At 41.4% G+C, this 23,410-nt stretch overlaps 1 protein-coding gene across 1 annotated transcript; it reads right to left on the bottom strand.

Moving 5' to 3' along the window:
• Positions 1-6,606: 6,606 nt before the first annotated feature.
• Positions 6,607-20,367, bottom strand: Gbeta5 (guanine nucleotide-binding protein subunit beta-5). Its single transcript, XM_022846615.2, has 8 exons — positions 19,597-20,367; positions 18,286-18,464; positions 16,309-16,385; positions 15,542-15,668; positions 14,903-15,046; positions 14,516-14,656; positions 14,023-14,119; positions 6,607-13,618 (listed from the first exon to the last, which is right to left on the bottom strand). Exons 1-8 carry the CDS (start codon positions 19,826-19,828, stop codon positions 13,440-13,442), a joined length of 1,176 nt encoding a protein of 391 aa, XP_022702350.1. The 5' UTR covers positions 19,829-20,367; the 3' UTR covers positions 6,607-13,439.
• Positions 20,368-23,410: the final 3,043 nt, after the last annotated feature.

The raw sequence follows: 23,410 nt of genomic DNA, 5'->3' as shown, positions 1-23,410 counted from the left end.
ATTTAAAATCATCAATATAACTCGAATTTACCCATCCCGTATAAGCGATTCTAAAACATGTTGCTTTTAAATAGCCCGGCACGTATACGCCTCTAGCGAAACGCTGTTTCACGATACGCTAGGAAAAATTCTAGCAGACAAACCTTAGTTTAGACTTTCGCGCTACTTTCAGCTATTGTAAAGTAAACGAAAAAAACAAGGGAAACCGAATAAGTTGAACTGGAACCTAATTCAATCTTCCCTAACAATCACTATATGGGTTAAGCTATTCAAAAATAATATGTTATTAGCAATATCACACATCAAACGACTTCCCTTTGTTAGAATCCAGGCTTCTAACCCTCAACTCAAAAAAAGTGTTACGCCTAGCACCACCGTTCGACATTAAGTCGTCATAACACACACATTCGACAACACTAACCCATTTAAGAAATACTAAATTGCTTTTATTCGCTACTAATTATTGAATCGGTGGGAATGTCTCATTTAATAAACCAAGCTGCCTTCAAAGAGCGAACTTTCGCATGAAGCTGAAGCTATTTTTCTTCACTATGAACAGGTAACAGCGGCGGTACTGCAAATCACGCTTTTTCCCTCTGTACTACGGCGTCGACGCTCTTCAATAAGAAACTCCATATGTTCAATTCACATCGAGAACCTGAAGGGAACAGGAAGCGTCATTTATATGAGAGGCGACGCATGTCTTTAATGAGTTCCCAATACACCGCTGAGCCGCGATATCTTGCAGATGACCCAGAACAGATCAATCGTAGCAAGTCAGACAGAGTGTTTTTTTCCATATAAACCTTTAACAGAATTTTCTCATTTAAAGGCTTCGTATCCATCCGTTCTATGCGTGACAAAAATCACTTACTGGCTTTTAGGAAATTACTCAAAGAACGACTAATTGACAGTGCTTTTCAGTAATCTTGAATTTGTCCCTTTTAATTGCGAAAAGGGCTTCATCTAACTGCGGTTACGAGTGTGGGGGTAGTCCAAGCTATACTATAGCAATCGAAGAAGTCTCTTTGTTAATTAGGACGGTCTACTGCTGGAACTGTTTCCGATTTTACCACGGTCATCCTGTCTAATATATATATTTGTTGAATCAAACAGCAGCCATTAATCTTATTAATAGTATTCGGATGCTTGGACATCCATAAATGTCAATTAAAAATGGCAGTGAGAAAGACTGAAATAGTAGAGATAAATATTGGTTCCAGCAACGAACGTGGCCCATTCACAGAGCACATGGGGCATCAGCGCACCATGTTTTGCTATTTGGGCAAGTCAGAAGGCCAGCCGTGAAATTGTCATTGAGTCCGACAGGGAAAATTATCTTATTTTTTATAATAGTAGAAACGTTTATACTGCTGTGACGTAATAACAAGACAGGGCCGTACGGTTTAAACTTTGTTACGGCTTTTTAGAGCGTCAAGCGGGGTCCCGATTGTCCCCTTATCCGGTTTCTTGGTGGGCCGCTGACTTCATCTATTCTGTTGTGTCATGTCTGTGATGTATGATAGGTTGACGTGCCGGTACCCTCTGCTAGTATGTCATTTCTGCTAGTACGCCTCTCGAGACGAATTGGGATCACATGGTTCCCAGTAACATACCGCTGCTACTGCTGCTTGTCTATGATGACTCTGCTTTCAACGCCCCTATTCACCAGAGTCCAAACCTGATTCTACTGTCCTTCTATAACGAAGGCAAGGAGTTCCGCCACGGGCCATGACTACGAAAAAATGGGTCACGACGTCTGTCGTATGGTGGTCACAGTGAACGCGATTCTTAGCTACCATCGACTATAGTAGCTTCCGCTGCCGCCGTTGCTACTACATTATATGGAAGTCTGCCGTGTAATAACCGTCTCAAGAACCGGAAAAAAAATATGGTTTAAAAACAAAGATGTTTGATAACGCCTATAAAATACTAACAGAGATTTGCTATTAAATTAATAAGGGACTTGCGGGTGTGAAGGAGCTGGCCTACAAGGTATTTCAGTTGTTGACCATTAGTAAAAGGGTAGTAAAATCAACTCCACTGAACAGGGAACGGTGATACTAAGTGACAGCTTTTTCGGTTAACTAGTAGCACACAGAATTCTATAGGGCGTACGGGAAGCGGCGTTTACCGATTGGCGCTCTATATGATCGGCGGACGCATTTGAATTTTTGCACACAGGAATCGAGTCCACTACCGTTAACTAATGACGACTTTCTTCAAAAATTAATTGTAGCCGTAATTGTTGATCGCAATTGTCTTGAGTACTTTGTGAGATTCTAGAAAAACGTCCTTAATCAATATACTAGAAAAGTCACGCTATCTTGATAAAAGCTCATCATTGTTTGCTGTCAACGGGACAACGGCAGAAAACGACAAACTCCTACCGGCGCCGCTTGCGTGACGAAACTTATTATCAATAGAAAATCGTCAAGATCTACAAACTCTAAAATCTGAGAAGGCAGTTGTCTAAAATGCTGTTTAGTTAATTAAGTTCATGGTTAATTGTAACTGACATTGCCGAAATCAGGTTTGAAGCGCTCAAAAAAATATTGTACTACACAGGAAGTGTATTTAACACGGGAGTTCTCTATAAGTGCGCGCACTTCACTAAGACAGTGATGCATTATGTCAGGAACTGTAGAATTTCGTACCCTTACCGCGTTCAGTGGTAAGTGATCCTTTTCATTTAGAAATGCAAACCTCAAATGACTAAGTCAATTACTGAGGTATCCATGGGTACCGGTGGGGATGATGAGTCCGGTTCCTCAAGCAAACATTATTATACTCTCTAAACTATTATGCCAACCCAGACGGTAACGAACTACATAAAGAAAAAAAATGGTGCTTCTAGTCTTATTTGTCTATTCAAAAAATGCTTTTTATCCAGACTCTAACCTATTTAACATGCTGAGCGTTCGCTAGTTATAGAATCTATATAACCGCATAATATAGAGCTATTATATTCTTTTCAGGAGTAGCGCTACACATTCTACGATACAAAATTGCCTCAAGCGGCTAGACCGTCCTACCTAACTTTATTTCAGGCCACTACCTTATCGATTAGTTGAAGCTCGGATTGATTGATTGAACACGAGAAAACGAATCAAAAGGGCAAACTTCCGCTTATCTTTTCGTTTTTTATGCCCGTCTCTTCTTCCTAATAGCCATCTTCCTGAAGCCAAACTGTATGCTTCCTCATTTCTTATGGTTGGCCATAACAGCTACTACATAAACGTCACACAAATATTTAGTAATTTTTATAGCATTCTTTCTTTTCAGCGTAACTATTTGCTACGCTCACAAGTCACTTGTGTTTCTTTTATTTGTCCTAGGCGCGCTTTCTAGACTGTTTTGCTTTCCGAACCTACAATCGATGCAATATTTTACACGTTTATTTGAGCTTGTGCTTGAGACCCGGAATCCGTCATACATCCAGTCACTCTGTACATTGCCCCCCCCGAACGAATTAATGCAATTCAACTTTCCCGAACTACCGCCCCTCCGCCCGCCCGCCCGCCTCCTCCCAAAACTCAGCTTCGATGCAGCCACCCTGCTTAATCGATAACCCATGCGTTGCTTCGCCGCATAGTCTGGGCAGTCGTTACCAATACAGTGGGCAAGTCGCAGACAAAGCATCGTTCTCGTATAGGAGGACGCCACTGAACTGCGCTCTGTTTAGGGGTAGCGCACAGTCTGAAAGGGACGGAGTGCAATACACGCCTGCCTTTCTAGGTAACAATACCAACGTGCTGCACTGCTGGTATAGAAGGTAATTATCTTGCTTGCTTAAGCGTAGAATAGACGGTTCAACAAATACAACATCGGTGCCCTATTTGGCATCCCTCGTATTGGTACTTGGGGGGGCAGTAAAGATGAAGGCTTGCACTAAGAATATAGTAATGCGCTCGATAACTTGTTCCGCGACTCAGTAGCTCATAAAGGGAGCTACTGAGTCGCGGATAATATCATTGTGTCATGCTTAATGTTAGAAAACCTATAATCATAGTTCACTTCGGGTAAGAAAGGCATAAAGACTTAAAATTGATCGTAATGTTCAGTTTAACTATTATTGGCTCACAATACATGTATATGCTGCTTGCGTTCGAAGATTATTTCAAAATGACACACCAAATTCTCCCAAAACTGAGTATAAAGTTCTAAGATATTCTATTTCTAATTGAATGCTTCTACTCCATCCGCAGCTTAACATGCGCCTCGGCTAAAGAAGTAGCTATGACAACAAAATGAAGCCGAGAGCTTCTACTGGGATGGTCGGAACTGCAAGCGAGAAATTGGAATTGAACCTTTCTACTTGCTGCCAGCAGCCCGAGCCGCTGCGTTCGGCTCAGAAATCTTTCTTGAGTGAAGCCAACGGTGAAGGAAGCTTCATCTTCGACTGCAGGCTGCCGAATCTCAAAAAGAGAAAGCATCAGAAATAATTTAGAGGGCTAAACCGAAGAAACTATAAAAGTTTTGCGTCGCGTTCATTATACATTTCCTTCGCTTGTCTTTACTCCTTCCCGGCAGTGGCCTGCAATCGTAAAAGGCTACAGATGGAAGCATCCATGCCTCGCCTTTTGGACTCGGTAGTCGCTTTGTTGTGCAATCGCTGTCCGACAAAGCGTTTTAAACAACGACGCTTAGTACGCTCGCGCTTTATGCCTTCCCCATCTTGTTGTGGCCCGATAACGGAACTGTTTTCTGCGCTATGCTAGCTCACATACATGCTCCTACTCTCTCCTGCGTTAACAATGATGACAGCACACCCAACAACGACGACGACGTGACGTCGATGTCGCTCATGCGGATCTACGTGAGTCTAAGGTTCTTCTAGAGCCATATTTTTTAAAATTTCTTCCGTACGGCGAATGTCGATTTTTAGTACGAAGGCATAAAAAGACGACGTCGACGCAAGCCGTCTATCCGCACCCCTGGTCTATGGCTGAGTCTTCACTTAAGCCATAAGTCGTGAGGAACCCCATCATTGCCAAGCAAGGAAAAGTAATGCATGCCTACGCCTCAATCCGATTTAAGGGCCATGGCGTAAATCCAGGTGATATTTCAGCCGTCAGCGCTAGAAGAAGCAGAGGTCTTGGTTCGTGTCCGCACGGAGGCAAGACTGAATCGTACGTGCGTTTATGTGCGTAGAAGCATCGTCATCACTCGAATGGAACGAGAAATGGCGTGGAGAGAGGAAGGAGTATATATCCCTTTTACAGGGCCTGACAATTCATCTGACCTACTGGTAGCCAGGGAAACCTCTGTCCAAAAACTGCTTCCATACGAAATGTCCAGGCGGAATTCTTATAAGCAACTTATGGACGGTACTTCCTTAACGTTCCCTATACGAAGAGTATAAGATAGAATCAAAGCATTCGGTATCCGCCGACCGTAACACTGTGTAATACAATAATGATTGTAACACCTACAGGGGCGGCGTGGACCAAATGGCTAATGCGAATCTCTATTAGTACGCTGCTTACTACAATATAATCATTGACCAACAAACATGCAGCTACGCTGGTTCCTTATGAAGGAATTATTATCAAGGTTAATAGGTCTTCATGTATGCTTGAAAACTTCACATAATATCCACCCTGGTTAGACATCTAAGGCAAGCAAGTTCTTAATCCTGTACAAAATGAGAGATGATTCCGATTACTTGTTCATATACAAATAACAATCGGGGGTGTTGTGATTAAAAAAATATAGCCAATAATCTTATTTCAAAGGAAATACTTGCATGGATGTGTTACAGAATGCTTTTCCCCTGTGTAGATCCTTTTTAATTAGAGGAATGCTTTTTCATCGAGGAGTAAGGGCTCCAGCTCGAATAGAGCGTTGTATACTTTTTTTTCTAAAAAAAAAAAAAAAAGAATTTTTCGTACTGGTTCTATAATAATAAAGTCGATCAGAATATCATCTTAAATGAACGGTGCGCTTCGAACGAATCACCAAGTGATTTTCAGAAAGGCTTCTAATCCATTATTTCAAAATACTTACAGAAGAGAGGCCTTATTGCTCCACAGCCTTTTAGTCAGCTAAATCAGAGTACTTACTACTATAGTCATAGGACAGCTGGTCTACGCCACTTTTAACAGTGTAGGTCTAGTATAACATCCAGCGGCTCGAAACTGGATTACTGTGTCCGCTTTGTGGACCCTATATACCTGAAGCGTAGAATTTTTCATACAATTGGAAGCAAGCGGTTGTCGCCTGCATAATAGGTTACCTATTCATCCTTTTGTCGTACGCACCGACACTGCGTCGAGGCCAATGCGATTGTTTAACAAGTCAAATTGAAAAATTTCGTAGGTTTCGAATAGGCGGCATAATGAACGGCCTTAACCAGCTAGTACAACCGTCGAAAAAAAAAAAAAAAAAAAACGTGAGATATCGCAATAGTCGAATTTCGGAAAAATTAGAAAAACCATAAGGTGCCCTTCGCAGTATAGTTAACCTACACGTTTTTATCATTCGTGTCCGAGCAGGTCATAACACATGCTAGCACCGCTGTGACGATTTTATTTCCTTACTATATAAGCATACAATCTAACTGAATTTAAAACTATTAATTTCTATAAGAACTAGTGGTCCGCGCATCAGCACTAAGTATGATTAAACTGGCTTGGTATTTATTTTTATCGGATTTATTGAAGAGTGGTTTGTCTAGCATTGGCAAGAAATAATAGGATACAATTGCTTTAAGGTACAACAGTCTTCTCGCCATATCGCGGAAATTTCCGATCGTTCACTTGCTCTCTGACTCTCGTCTCGTCCGATTTCTTGATCCACTCGCTACCATCAGTCTGTTCAAATCTTCTTGGTCTTTCGAGTCGCAGCCTTGTGCACCTACTCGCATTGTTTTTATTGTTGTTGTTATTATTGTTGTTATTATTTTCATTATTATTATTATTCCCTAGACATCAACGCCCCCCTCGGCTCAATTCTTCACATACACCCACCAAGCATTCTTCAGAATTTCGGAACTCTTTCTTGGTCTTCTTACCACCAAGAAAATATAGCCGCAAAATGTCGTTTTCCAGATTTCTCTCCGCTTCCTTTCTCTGCCTGGCTTTTTCTCTCTGACATTTTAACATATCATGATACTTAGTCGATTACCAGTGGTCATCTCTAACTATGTGGCCTAAGATTTGAAACAATAATCCGATGTTTGCTAGATTGTAACATGCCGAACGCGTGCACATAAGCCTGTCTTTTTTTTTTATGATTTCTGCTTGTCTGTTGGTGTGTATGCATGTACGTCTAAGTGTATGTTCGTGCTCTATAAGGGCTAGTGGTATACATTACACGCTCCTGTCTCACGCATGACTCAACATAGCAATATTCTCCCATATTTTTGAATAGCGATGCCCTATACTTCGTTTCGGTTTCAAACACAACAATAATTTTTTGCTGAAGATACATATCGCACAGGCGGTCATTTACTGTCTAAAACACCATTGTTGACCAGTCCTCGTACCCATTTCTACTTTAGTCTTATTGACAGCCATCGTGCTCCGAAACGTCGACAAATCTTTACATCAGAACGTACAGATGTGACTATCAGACAAATGCTCCTAGCCCAAACATTCGAGCTACTACTCATTGTCAGTATTCATCTACAGACTGAACCAATCACACATAGCAGATACTCACTTTCTCTCTGCTGAACGCCATGCGCACGTGAAGAGTACGTTCGCTACTTTCCCGTTGTCTAATATGTACGTATGTGCATTTCTATGTACTTTTTCATAGGCTTATCGTTTTCTGTGTATGTTTCTATCGTTACTTCTCTATATATATATATATATATATATATATATATATATATATGTGTGTGTATGTAGGCTATGAGTCGATTTGTTTTTTTTGTTTTTTGATAACTAATCAGCTGACTTGTACAGGCACACCACTTTTTGTCTGCAGTAATAGCCCAGCCTCATAATTCTATTACTTGATAAGTAAGACGTAGCTTCTTTCACTACCTTTGTCGACATTACCTAAAAAACTAAATAAATAGTAAAGAAAAAAAAAACATAATATACATTGTTGTTACGAGTCTTTCTGCCGTGTGTTTAATTGTTTTGAAGTTCTTATCTATTTCTGATCGCTTCTAGCCTCCTTCCCCCCGGAATGCTTGTGTTCAGCTGGCCTGTAGGTCGCCCCCGCTCCCTCTAAGTGCTCGTGTTTTGACATTATGTTACGCAATCATCTTCCTAAGTAGCCAGTCACTATAGTTCTGACCGTAACCACCTCATTTATTAGTTATATCGTATGTCATGATCGAGGCAATCATCGGCAAAATAACATCACGATCCTATCTTTCATTATCTATTATTACTATTATTATTATTATTGTATCCCATGTGTATCTGGCTCGCAGTCTTCTCAGTCACAAATTAACACATTATTTCATCGTTATAATAATTATCATCATCAGTAATCGTATCATCACGATATTATTGTTTTTCGTTATTACTGAGTTCGCTTATTCTTCATTGACTTGTTATTATTTGCTGCGCTTTCAGTCTCTGCACAAAAATTATTTCGCTTCATTATTCTCGTATATCATCTTCTTTATTAGTGTTAGCCTTTCTTCTTCTTCTTTGCGTTGTTCCTGTTATAATCCGTAATTTTTTTTTTCTTCATCTTCGTTATCATCACCAGTTTTATAACTGCGATCCTTCTTATTACCCTAGCGTTTATCTTCGTATCAAGGAGGCAGCTCCTTAATCCATTATGTCGTCATCTTTATCCTCATTACAATTGAGATCATATTAATACGCTGATAATGATACTGAATAGTAGTAGTAATTATCGTCATATGATTTGAAGTAGAGCTGTTTCGCTGTCCAACATCCCTTCGATTTCCATCTTTTCACTATCATCAATTTTCGCTGAATCATGTTTGCCAAGGCCAACAGGAAACTTCTGGATAGATCGTCCCTCGTAGTTCAACTACAGGATGTTCCGCGTGCCCAGTTCAGTGTTACAATATGATATATGTTTATATACATAGGGATGTTTTTCTTGGGTTATGTTTATCTGTCTGCGCGCTTCGTTTGTGAGTGGATCTCAGCTGTATTCAACTATTGTTTGACGATACTCGATATGGATAAGTGATTTGTTTGTCGTCTTAGAAATTCATCTCGGCTCAGGCCAGTATTTTGCAGAGCGGCTTCAGCATTGTTTTTGTTTCGACTTCAAATCTGTCCATTACGAATTGTGATAATCAGCGTTATAATAATAATAAAAATAACAACAACAACAACAACAACGAGTTCTAATGGTAACATGAAGTAAACTATCTGCACTATATCTCGGATGCTCCAATGAAACTAATCTTTTTTTTTTTTTTTTTCTTCGGTACTCTCAGAACTTTGCCAGTATTTATGAGTTATATTGTCCGTGGTCATAATTCGCACCTTGCGATGCGACAGGCCGGAGGTAGGCTGGTGCCTCCGAAGGTTTAATGGGAAGCGCAATCTTGTACCTCATTGACGAACTCCACAAACGAAAGATACTTGTTTTCGCTCATTATACTAACAACAGTAATAACAATTCAGTAGCAAACGTTTGATCCATTATTATCATCGTCACCATAATTTATGTAACTAATTAACGATATATATGTATATGTATATATATATATATCACTCGTATAGCCATAATAAGCCACCTCGAAATAGTTTTTTGTCGTTATTCTCCCCCTTCGCACACTTCATCATTTCATAATCATTACTATTATTTACCATTTATTGTTATTAATTTTTTTCTTTATTTGCGCTAAGCTTCAATGCGTTTTTGAATCTCATGGGGTCCTCTCTCGCGTGTCGCGTCGCGTTAACGCCATGTGCAACACGGACGACGGCGGTGGACCGGATGTCGAGCACGGTCAGGGTGATTAAGGATTTCTTATGCTTTCTTGCAGCGCACTCTTCCTCCCTCGCCTTATATGCTCCCCATATGACACCACATTTTCCCGCTGTGTAAATGTTGTTTGGTTGTCGTTGTGCTAATCTATGTCTCCTGCATCTTTTCTGTTATAATGTGCTACATACTTCGCTTATTATTTCCATGAAAATGGGTTTAGCCAACCCCTCACTGGTTTTCTTGGGGTTCCCTTCGTTCGTTCAAGCTACTAGTGGTCAACACACTTTTGCCACTCTTTAGCCGCTTAACTTTTATCAATCAACAACTGTATTTGTGTAGCCATACTTGAGCAACGATTGACGGCGAAAAAACACATATAACCACTAAAGTAATATGCATGTATACACTCGTATCTATGTATATTTACTGGCATGTGTGTATACAACTGTGAGTGTTTTCTGATGATTGTATGTGTTTATAAAATGTGGTACGCGGTGCGTACGTGTACCGAATGAGTGAATCGACAGGACCAAGAAAAACAGAATTATTGACTTTGACCGTTGTCCTTTCGTTTATGTATCGGTGTTCTGAGATGGAGTCTCCGCAGGCGCTTTTGTCAGGACCACATCATTCACGGCTGTTTTCCTATTCTGTACGTGCGTGCATGCATGTGTGCGTTCTCCTGTTCGTCCCTAAGTGCTCTACCTTACTTTACCCCAGAGCCTATCCAACTTCAATCGAAAGTCCATTCTGTGCTAGTTCTTCCACGCTATCTTCATGTATCACGTTCCATTTTTCAACTGTGAATCTGCGGGTGCATGTCCCGCATCTTGGTAATACACGGCCTTCTTCCATGTGCCCATTAAAAAAGTATTGCATTGTCGCTTCTTCTTACACCTCGTCCAAAAGTTGTGCTTGTTGCCAACAACAACCGAGCCAAGGTCATTCTACCTTATTTTCTCTTATTAGCCTTATTATATGTCTATGCTGATATGGAATTTGCATACGAAGCAAGTTGGTCTCGACCGTTCAAACGTCCTATTTTCCTAACGTTTAACAAAATAAAAGACACAAGCGTATATAATATCGTACGTCCAATACATCAGTATCAACACACATCTCGTATGTATGTTCAATAACAATACTGTTTCTCGTTTGCGTTCGCGAGAGCCCAGCTCGACATTCGGCCCAGATTTGGGGACATGCGTTTGTTCTCCGTCGATGCGAAAACCGATTGTCTGTGTAGAGTACACGAAGCAGTACGCTATCGATCCGGCCAAGTAGCTTCGTCATCATCATGATACTTATCAATGAATACTTAAGCTGTAGTATCGCGTCAGCGATAAAAACGAAAATACCGTTTCTATTATCTCGTAGCATTCATGCGTCAAACAGCTGCTCGCACGAACTCCTCCAATCATTAGATTATAACCGACGGGCCGTCTCGTCTTGTACCAGATTTAGCGAAAACGTACCTCTTCGGACAACACAGCGAACCGGAACCTAAATGGTCTCACTATAGAGATATGATCCGCCGCCGTGTTCCCTCCAGACCCCACACTCCTAGAACCTCCCCGCTCATCCCGTTATAACCATCGTTATCTAATTTATCTGGTTGTTGTTGTTGTTATTCGTTTATTGATGTGTGTATATGTTTGTCTGAGTAATATTTAGATTAACCAACTAGATCTTCATGGGAAGATCGTTTTTAACGTTGTTAGTCATTGCAATATATTCACCATCGTAATTATTACAGTAATGTTATTATAAATGTTATTATTACTACTGTTATGAAGTAGTGTTTTATTATTATAATTCACATGTTTCCATTACTCTATAATAAATACTCTTCGCTTCACCCCGCCCGAGCGGTCCTCATGAGGGGATATTATCTACTACTGTGTATTAGATCGTCATAATAATGTGAGGTCTTTGGCTGTAAGCCTAGACTAGATTATCTGGATTTAATCATGTTTGCCTGTAGGACGTATTCTATATTGTTTTTCCCTGTCCGTCCTGCTTTCGTCCTAATTATGCCTATGTTTTTTTCTAATTCTAATGCTATCACAGACTTATAGTTCCTGCTGAACGAAAAGATGTAGCTAATTACATTGCAAACAAGTACTTTTTCCCATTTCTGTTACTTACTGGTGTTATATCAGTCTGTCTCCGTCGAAGATCCTAACATAGATTTTGCATTTGATATTCGTTGGCCAGTACACGCCATGCTACCTCTGTGCTCGTCAATGCAATCTGGGAACAGAACAAGGATTTGGCCAGTTTTTTCTTTACAATTGTCTACGACTTTGCCAAGATGTCTCACGTATTCCTTAACAGGCTTCTAACACCTTCCAGCGTGCTATCAGCGTGCCACGCTAGAACTGCGCGAGTCTATTTAAAGACAGCGTCTACAGAAGGCTTATGTGTCTTTTTTTCGCAAACGCTGTATTGACAAAGACGATTTTAGCGATGCTATGAAAATGATCTTTTACATTATTCAGAGCAGATCTTTTTTTGGCGAGGTGGCATTAACCAATTTTTTTTTTTGTAGGAGTCCAATATATATAGTATTGGCAGCAGACAGATGAAAAGGATACGGTGCAGTACCCGAAAGCGGGTCAACGGTCGGGCACCATGGGCAATTTTATTGGATTACTGAGTAGTTGTTATTGTTGTTCTCGTCGTTTGCCACTACCGGGTTGTCAATTTTCTTTTATTCGAAGGTGTCCACACTTAGGCCGTAACTAAATTCATTATTTTCTTTTTACAAATCGTTGCTCATAGACAGTTGCGATCAGTAGAGCTGTTTCTTGTTTTGGACGAAATACACGGACCGCTCGGGGAACACACTTTGCTCAAAGGACCTCCTCACAAAAGGAATTGCGTTGTCCTCTTTTCTCTTTTCACGGCCCATTTTTTAACCCAAAGTTTTAAACCGGCCCACCTCTCGTTATGTTTCCCTATGACACGTATCGGCCACTGACCTTTCACGTTACCGTTCTTCGTTATTTTTTTACTTATTAGCTTGTCAGCAGCTAGTGGCGCATAGACCTCCTTGTAACGCATCATTATCACCATGGACCAGATCTTATCATCAGCGATATACTCGTATCTTTACTTATCAGTGCCATTTACCACTGACAGATAAATTTTATGATATTCTAAACCTAACCAACAATTTTGTGAACACTGTGTATGAACAGTGCCCCACATTCGGTCGGTATCTGCCCGCACCGAACACTTACGTATGCTCATTAGTTTCGTGTGTTAATTGTTTATGGTTTTTAATTAGCTGCTTCCTGTTGGGTTTAGCTAGTCTGAATGAACGTTATAAACGCACCAGAGGGCGTCGAGCTGGCTGGCGCGTGCCAAATTTTTAGGATTGAACTTTTGACAAAGTCGCAGTTCACAAAGAGGACACAAGATATGATTGATGTCGGGCAGGCTGTGTCCTCTATCGTGTCTGGCTTTTATCAGGTTATTACTTAGTTCTCGCTCGGAAGTAAAATAATTTCTATCAATATCAAGCAGTCGGTTTCAATTTCGTGCGATCCCTATTAGGCCCACACCCTGAGCGTGAAGTCCCAGCTGCCGGTGGAGAGCGCAGTACCGTCGGGTGATATCTTTAGGCAAGTGACTCGATTTTCGTGTCCGTACAGAATCGTGAGACGAGTGCCTTTCAAAGTGTCCCATATATTGATCGTGTAGTCGTTATAGCCAGCGAACAGCATCCGGCCTGAAACCAGTTCATAGTAAAAAGCCCAAATGCAAGTATTACATCTCACTATACCTGAGTCCTATCTTTTATTTTTGCTTTCAAGAACAATTTAGCAAAATTGTCCTGTTTTGTATCGGACAAGTCGGAAATTCTAAACGTCAAGCCACAGGGACTGCGTTGAAAAGTGAGTCATTAAGTCATAGAATTTTGATTCGCGTTCCGCTCGATGAAACATTTCAGTATTCATCCTAGTCTTGAATTAACTAGGACTCTAGTGGGACTGGATTTTTACGAATCTGTTTCAGCGAACTTTTTTCTTGCAATCATATAAAGTAACGAAAACCGCAAGCTATTGGTAGCAACCTTGCCAAGATCACACATGTAGAGCTTTAGATGGCCTGAGTGTTCTTTCGAATGCTTACCGCTCACGCTGAAATCTACTGAGTTGACGCCAAAAATTATACTTCGTTTTGTGTACATTGCAACTTCTCGATCCGCGCGAAGATCAAATAATCGACACTGAAATAGATGAGATACATAACGACACAATAATTCCTTTGCTGTTACCTCAATTAATCGAAGTACGAAGTGAATGAAGATCTTGCAGTTTCATCAGGCAGAGTCAGAGAGCCCGTTCAAACTTCAGTGTAAGTCATAGGTATGAAACAGTTCCTCTTCTAATCAATAAGGTATTTACCAGCATCGAGAGCAAATTCGGTTCTGTACGATAATGTTCTACGAAGCGTGATTTATTACATTATTTGATTACGGCTTTGGAAAAGTGCTACTAGGCATTTGGTGTTGGTAGAAAAACAATAACAGGAGTGAGCACCTTACTTTAAATATTTAGAGATTTAGATAGTTCTGGACAAAAAGAAAACAGGGACGACTAGTTGAAGAAGTGCCCATACGTACCGTAGCATCATCGGATCCTGTGACAATAGCATCTCCGCTAGGGTAAAACTTTACAGTGTTAATATCCGCATCGTGGCCTTCGAACGATTGCACACACTGGCCAGATCGCATATCCCAAATTAAAGCCTGACGATCACAGCCCTAAACGCAGAATATGCCTACGTATTAGAAGCCTTGTCGACTTTCATATGACTATCCACAAACATATTCCTCTTCCCTGAGCTAGAACCTATCGCTGTCTAGGCTTCAGCAAATGAACGCTATTTGCCTGCATGTGACGGAAAACAATGTACGACCAGCCTCGTAACCAAACCTATGTCATACTAAGCAGATCGCATTGGTCCTGCACCAATTTATACTTAACGTGCTAATTCTTTGGACGCTTACCGCTGATACGAAGGTGTTACCCATCTCCGTTGGTGAGAGATCGACAGACATCACATCGCCCGAATGACCATGAAAGCTCTGCAGGAGCTGCGAACATTCAACGTCCCACAGGGCGCACGTACTGTCTCCGCTGCCCGTCAATATCTGCATCAAACGTTTAAACATAAGTTATACCAAGCCGTATATAAAAATCACATACAATACACAATTATGCTGTAAACAGGTTTCAGACACAAGGAAGAATCTTCTCCTACTGTCGTTTCTATTATATACTCTTCCGATTTTGGGATACGTCTTCAATCGTCATTATTGTTTTTCCTGAAGCACACGTCGAGCGTAGTGAAAAAATCATGTATGGTAATACAATGATAATACAGCATTTCTAAGTATCAATTCACATGACGATCCTTCAATGAGACGTCTGCGGCGTTTAGAGGTAACGGCGAAGACATACCTCACTTGATTAGGTCATAGTCATGTCCTGTTAGGATCAACAACTCGAGTTTTTCTGTGCGCAACTTTGTCCAAGTAGCAAACAAAGTGTATTTTGCGCCTATTTACATGTAGGTATACCAGAGTGGTTGACTGGAAGATGCCACCTCTACTATGAATTGATACATTAGCATAGTAAACACCTACCTGTTGGTCAGAGTTAGGAAAAAGACAACAGGACATGTAGCTGGTGTGCGTGCCGACAGCTTTTTTACGCTGCGACACATCGTCTTCAAAGCTAAGTGGGTATACCGTCACCTTATTGTCCAAACCCCTGTAATTTGGAATTGTTGTCAAACGAGCAGAAAAAAAAAACGTTATTAAAGAATAAGTCATGGAAAAAAGTAACAAGGTCCTCTGGTACATGCCACAATTATTAGGTAAAAAATAAAGTAAATCAACAATTTAAGACGTTTTATAAAAAAAATCGAGGAAAGTCAGCCATTAGGATAAGTAAAGAAGTGTAGAAATTTTTCTACATGAATAAGATGAATCGAACTTAAATGAATATGTTGGTCATGAGGCAGACGATTACCATTTCTGCGCCGAATTCGCCTACGATGCTAAATAAGTGCTTTTCCTGCATAAGTATATTTAATAAAACCTACATTATAATTATATGATCAATAGTTGTCAAGCTGAAATATAATAACCAAAAATAATAAACGAAATAGTCACACGTTAGAGGCTTTCACATATATTGTGATTGGAAAAACGAATTCACTCCTTCGAGTTAGCATCTGGCCGCCCTAAGACCTTTTTACAGATTATATTTAAATCGTGAACCATAATGATTAGGTTTATCTTAAGGACAATGCTCAAGACCTGCATTGCCACTTCTCCGATTCATATTTGACAGCAAAAATAGAATAGATGATTATTAGAGACAGTGCATTTACTGTTGTCGTCCTCACCCGCAGGCAACCATGTTTCCTGAAGGGGCATAGGCGCAGGCCATTACCCACGTCGTCGGCATCGTAACTGCATGCTCCTGAAACGAAGAGCGATGGCTTATTTTCTGTTAGCATGTGATCTCAAGCGTAACCGTAACGCACAATGATCAATATTGTTTTTAGCCATATCGTTCCCTTTTTTCGTATGCTCTAAAAACCTACAAAAGCCTTAAAATTCACTATAAAAAGCCCTAGATTTGCCTCCCAAGAATCTGTCTAAACAAGTTTGAGCACTGGGCTTCGTTTTTGAGATCTTTCAAATTTCTAATGTAGCAAAGATTGGTCATTATTCAAATAAATAGTATAATTAAACAATTAATATATTATTATTTATTGTTATATAATTTAAAGCGGATAATTAAATAAATACTGCCTGTGTTGAACAACACATGCAGTATTTGTTTAATTCATTGAATGATGATGGTGATGACAATGAATATGAATTGAAACATAATTAATTGAATGAATTTCTAAAGTACTCAGCATTGTATTTTCCAGGATGCATTTTGTTTCAGAGTGACATTCTCGACCGATCTCTACAAAATAGACGCTATGCTGTCTTTGACCTTGGGCATCCTAAGTAGCGATCATCCATAATGACTGTGGGCTTTAGCCAGTTTTCTCTCGACCCTTAAAAATGGGCACGTCCCATAACACGCGTTTCGCAAGGGATCCTTTCTGGCTATGTCGAGTTTATTACTGAGTGTCTTCGTCACTCTTGTACGGTTATTGCACCGATAATTTCGAGAGCATCTAAACCAACATATCGGCACGCTCTCACTGAAACATGCGTTGAACACGATGAAGACATTCGCGATTGTCTGCGTTTTTGGCTCTTTGACGATTAGGATCCCATTGCTTGCCCGTGTGGTTCATCGCTTGTTGTCCTTCCATGTCGACAAGCATATCGATACGACCAAAGCTTGTGAGAAGTAACAGGCCGACATCAGGCAGTTACGGTAAACACGCGTAATTGCGATTCTTCCTATCGGGCAGAATAAAAGGTGACTAAGTGTGGCTCTTACTCAAATAGCGATAGGACAACCGATAAGTATGGGTTCGCAATGGTAGGTCTGGACGAATATTCTAAACAGCAAAGTTCAAACCGGCTTCAACGACCATCCCCCCTCTGGTTTAACACAGGAGGCCGTGACAGCAATCAATCGACTGATAGTCGTTCCATTTTCCCAGTTTTTGCCTCGACTAGCATACAGATCATACCCTTTTCCAAAACCCATCCTTTACGTACTATGTGTACGATACACGTTTTATGGTGTAAGCTTGAGCTCCAGCTCTGCAAAGCTTACTTAATTGGTGTTACAACAGCATTTATTAGTTACTGCATATCCTTGTCTGACGTTCGATTGGAGCAAGAATATTTTGGCCAACGCCACCTCGCCCGCCAGTGTAGGACAAAAAAAAGATAAGTTAAAAAATAGTAGGATACCAGAGGTGATATGCTCTAACACTTAGCTTTTAGCTTGTATGAGGGCGTTTATCTGTCCGTAAAAGGGAGTGACCTGCTAGCCCTGATTTGATTTTAAACGGGATAGCTTTGTCCCCCAATCGAAGCAATAGCTAAAACGACCAATTACGATAACGGCAATATAACCGAACAAAACGCTCTATCTGAAATACGCTTTCTTCTAGCAACTCCTTTTTCCCCGCGTCTTTCTAGCTAGGTGTAATCAACGCATCGGTAGCTGATTCCAAAATGGTCGATGCCACCTTACTGCCAAACGCCAGATCTTGGAATAGTCGTACCGTGTCTGAGTAGAATAAACACTGTTAGTTCCACCGAAATGGCGCAGCAGGCAGCGATAAGAACGTGAAAAATATTTCGGCCCTAGCATTATTTATACCAGACGAACTTTTTCTGGCAAACTTCACCGACAGGTTCGGTGGGACCCATACCAAACTAGACTTCGGAACACCTACCTTGTTGGTGGTAAATGCATCCCAGATGATCATTTTTCCGTCTTGCGATGAGCTGACAATATGCCGCTTATCCATGGACCAATCGGCGCAAAGCACCTTGCCTTGATGGCCTTTGAGGACGCGTCGTGGCTTGATATTCACCGGACCTATCGTCTCGAGGCGCTGAGCAATTGTCGACACTGAAACACATCGTGCACATACACAGGGACACAAATACAGAGGCGAAATAAACAAACGTAAGCAGTACAAAAGAAGCAACGAGATACTCGCAACAAGTTTCGCTACTCAGGACTCCCTCTTCCCTAGCCCGATCCCCCGTTGACCTCTCCCTTTCTCGTTTATAAACGAAAATTTCCGCATCGACATTACAGACGATTGCAGTCGGTAGGCCTGCTGCGTACAGGTAAAATTTCGTCCAGCGACGTAACTTGACAGCCGCCTACGTTAAAAGGCCTCGGTACAAGAACATCGATTTTTGCGTTGTTGAGTTAAGTTTCAAACAATCACATTTATCTATCAGATCAATAGATTTTACATTGGGCTTCACACTGGGCCAACATGGCGTAACACCTGTCCACAGCGGTCGTAAAAATATGCTAAAGGCGGTTATACCGAGGGCGAGCAAAAGTTGTCGAAGTAGAAAAATATCCATGTCGTGAAACGTACAGAAGCAAACACCCATTGGTCGAGTCGACAGCCGGGTCCATTGACAAGTTTCTTACGTCTATAGCACTACTATACGATACGATGGCTGCTCACGATCCGGCTACGTACATATATAAACGAGAGATTTAACGATTATACTTTCATATGTATATGGACTCGGTTCGTATATTCCCTTATGAGATGGCCGTGGTTAGCCAATTAACGAACAAGTTGTTTACTATTAGGAGGGTGATCCACAACAGACTTTTAACTCCTAGGATCGTTCACGTCACTTTTACCAACGGCTGAAGCAAACGTATCCTTTCCTATCGATTTCGTTTGCGTTGTTTCGTCATTTTGACGTCTTTCATCACCATTAGCATTATCTTGAAATCTCGATGGAAGCGACAAGGGATAAGGACCAAACCTGCTTCGCCTTCGATGACGAATTAAGCGACAGCAATCGTCGAGGTGTACACGAGCTAACGTTTACTTTTCGTAATCTCCGCGTTTGGCGCAGACAAATACATACACCGAACGAGAATACACCCACTAACCACTACAGCTATCTAACATTGGTTATTGGTTGAATACTGCAAAAGACACCAGCACCACACGTTTCTTTTTACATGTTACATCCTACTTCACACTACTCTCGCTACTCACGAGCGACATCATTGAGTTTTCTGCGCTCCTCGTCGAGCTTCAGCTTTAGGTGCTCGATTTCCTTGACTAACGATTCGACGGTTTCCTGCTGGACCGGCAACGGAGCTGCCTGCTGCTGCTGCTGCTGTTGCACCTGCTGTTGTTGTCCACTTTGGTTGGCCTGGGCGGCCGGTTGTCCGGTGGTAGGTCCGTGCGGCTGTAGGGCGTCGCTTGCCTCGGGCTGAGTAGCCATTGCTGCCGCCGCAGGCGTCGTTTCGAATGGAGATAAACGACGCGCGGCTCAGCCAGCAGCCGATCAACGATCAGGGGCGGCAGTGCGATCAGGGCGGCAGTGCGATCAGGGCCGCAGTGGGGCCACCGCTGAGCAAGCCAGCGGAGCCAACTATTACACGATAGACCACTACCGATTAGCACCACACTACCAGCTTCAGTAGGCCGACATACAGCTATAAGAGGACCTCGGTTGGCTTGATGCGATGGTACGATAGACAGGCGCGCTAGTGCAGACAGACAGACAAAGGCACCTACTCATGCAATCAACCCCTTTGCAGACGCGCGCTCTCTCGGCCCTTCAGACACACACTTGCAGACGCGCACGCACACACAGACAGAAAGACAGTAAGTGAGGGGGGCAGTAGGGGCGCAGGTCGGGAGCCGAACCAAAAGCAGAGCAGTACAGCCGCCACCGTCCGAGGTTCATCCAGAGTCACTGAAAGCCAAAGTCGCCTCGCCTACTGCTGCCAGTGCCTTTGCGAATCGCTGCCTGCCTTGCTTTCCTAGCCGGTTTGCCTGGCCTCACTGCATCTTTGCCTCTAGCAGCTAGATGGGTTGTTGGCTGTTTGACTGGTACTTGCTGCGGCCTGCGCGGGTCTTGCGCTCCTCGAGACTTTGGCGCATGCGTTAAGTTACCAACCCCTCTGAGAGAACGCGGCTTTCCGACGGCTCACGGCTCCTCGTCGCTGGCGGTTAGTCAGTTCTCGATGCCTCCTCGTTGTTCGAGGAGGAAGTGAAGGGCCTCTTTCCATCTGCTCGCTCTTCTGTTTTCCACCTTGCGTACCTTCTCCGATTTTTTTTAATTCTTTGTTTCATGTGTTTTCTTTTCGAGCGACGAAAAAAGGACAGGCAGGATTGTCGCCTCGCTTCTATAGCCACGAAATTATCGAAGAACAGGCGGCGAAGACTGCCATCGGCATTCGCATCTACGCGTATCTGCTCACCACGTATGGGCCCACAAAGAAGTAGAGCAGGGTGCGTATCGTCAGTGAGGTATAATCCTAAGGAACGCGCGGGCACGAGATTCTGTGCAGCTCCGGAATGGGCTGTAAAGGTAGCGTGTCATGATCTGGTAGTGAAGTACCCGACAGGGCGCTGTACACGGGCACCGGATACCGAGTAAACTTGTTTTCATTTAGCTGATAAAATAAACGGAGTTTGAGCTCCATTTGCCCGGTTTGCTTTGTTACGATTCGTTGGATAGACCGCCTAGATAGGCTACAACAATTCGAGCGCGAATATTATGCATTAATATATTACTAGTTTGCTGATCTTTGGTATTCAAAATTGTTTTGACATATACTGCTTCTATCTAATGGCACTAGCCCATGACCACGTGCCTCTAGAACTTAACTGGAACCATTATGGAACTTTCAATTGTTCAATAGGTAAGGTACGTAAAATGTATCTTTTAAGAACGTTGTGTGTGATCTTATCTTTCTGCTTATAGACTTCACCCGTTACCTTTGAAAAACCTTCTTCCTTATTATGTCCCGGACTACCATTTCTATCAAATCGTTAACTTTTTGCTAGTTAGACGCTGTAAAGTTCCGATGTAACTTTGTCTCGCAGTTAGCTGTTCTATGGTGCCGAAAGTTAATCCAGTCAGGAATCTGCTGTTGTAGAACATCGGGTTCGCCTTAAATAAATAACTTCAAAACCGAATTTAAAGGAACACGTCTTGATAATACTGCTCAGTTTTTATATGGCTTCATGAGTAGGTTTAGGGTAATCTATTAAAGCTCGAAAAGTGAGTAGCGGGTTCATTGCGTGGGATATCAGACTGGCTAATTTGGTTTTTGTTGGCATTTTTTTTTATTGAAAACATACCTAATAATGGGTTTCCAATTGGCTGTCGCTGTCAACGATATAAGAAAGACATTTTCTCTAAAAACACATTGATGATACTAGAAATTTCGGAAATGAGTTTTTCATCATCTATTTTCCAATACAGTTTACTTGAGAATTTAGCTTCTCTAAACTACGTAACTTGGCTACCTTAAGAGCCCAATTTTTAAAGTCAATACTTAAAATGTTTGATCGTTATAATATTAAATGACTCATCATCGGAGATAGCAAGTACTAAAATTATAATGATTTCCAGTTCTGGTTGTTTTGTGGTAAGTTTAATAAGCTCTGATTAAGAGAACTTTTTAGCCTTATATTACATTTAGCTATTCTTCTAGTTACCTCGGTTTTTTGAAAGTCTTTCCGCTATAATGGCTATATCTTACCTCATTATTCAATTGCCGGTATAAAATTTGAGAATTTTTTCATCGATTGCCTAATATTTTGCATCGATTTAGGGTATTATGGATCAACAAGCAACACGTTGATATTTGCAGCGCTTATCTGTTTGGCCCCACCGATAGAACAATGCTTTCAATTCAACGCAATATTTTTTACAAAGCCTTCTGCGCGCCTAACTGTTGTTTTCTTCTTCCTCTTATTTTTTCTTGTTTTACTCGTACGACTAATCTGGCTATTTATGCAAAAATATACATTGACGGCGTAAATACATAAACGAAAGTAGACCAGATTGAGAGTCAACGACAATTGACAAGAGCTTCAAGAGTCAAAACAATTTATGAAGTATCTAATTAATGAAGGACTCCCAACGTAACCCATAGGCTATAAGACCCGTAGTATGATACGTGCTTTGATTACTTAAGGATAAACTGGACCTTTAAATGTTTAGGTTTTTAGACATCGCATGGTATATTTTTAAAAAAGTGGACGCTGGAAGAACAGAAAAATTGGTTACGTATATGTTCCAGGGGACGCCCGTTAACTACGTGATAAGATTAGTATCAACAGCTGCATAAAAACGAAACCAGGCGAGAATACTATACTTACGCTAAAACTCCTATACGCTAACCGCTATTTTGGTTCTCGTATATGAAGGCCGAAGTACAAACTAAATCACGAGGATTAAGGTCAGAGTTTTTGTCTTAGAAATGCCTGTAACGCTTTGAGTAGAAACATGATTCCCAACGAGATGCCAATGAAAGAGCGGTTGGTAAACTGTACGAAAGCAATCAGCCAGCCATACGATTATATGCCCGCCAGCTGAAGTGTTTAGGCGTCTGAGGATCCATTCCGGTAGCGCATTCAAACAACTCAGTCAATGCCCAACGTGCAACTCCATTGTCCTCCTTGATTATTACTCATTGTTCACTCCGTATCTTATTTGTATTTAATAGCGAACTTAATTACCTCAATATGCGCATAGGATATATACGTACGTCAAATCGATTAACTTGATCATGCTTGCCGGCGAACAAATACTAGTCTACCTTGAAGTTTTTCAGTGAAGACGCAGTATGAAGAAGCTTTACACACCCATGATAATGCCCGTCTCAGACGTCAATTATCGAAAATTATCAAAAAACAATTCCAATTAAGCAAAAAATCAGCTGAAAAAAGCAATTTTTTTTAGCAAAACTCTCCCCGTATTCTCAGAAATATCACTAGCGGTAAATTTTCCGTACGCTAAAACTGCAAATAGTGGAGTTAAATATATAATTAGTACTAGAGTGAA

The sequence above is a fragment of the Varroa jacobsoni genome, unplaced genomic scaffold (assembly GCF_002532875.2).
Source record: "Varroa jacobsoni isolate VJ856 unplaced genomic scaffold, vjacob_1.0 scaffold_1245, whole genome shotgun sequence".
NCBI lineage: Eukaryota > Metazoa > Arthropoda > Arachnida > Mesostigmata > Varroidae > Varroa > Varroa jacobsoni.
Note: the sequence above shows the minus strand (reverse complement) of the source record. Positions and strands in the feature narration are given on the sequence as shown.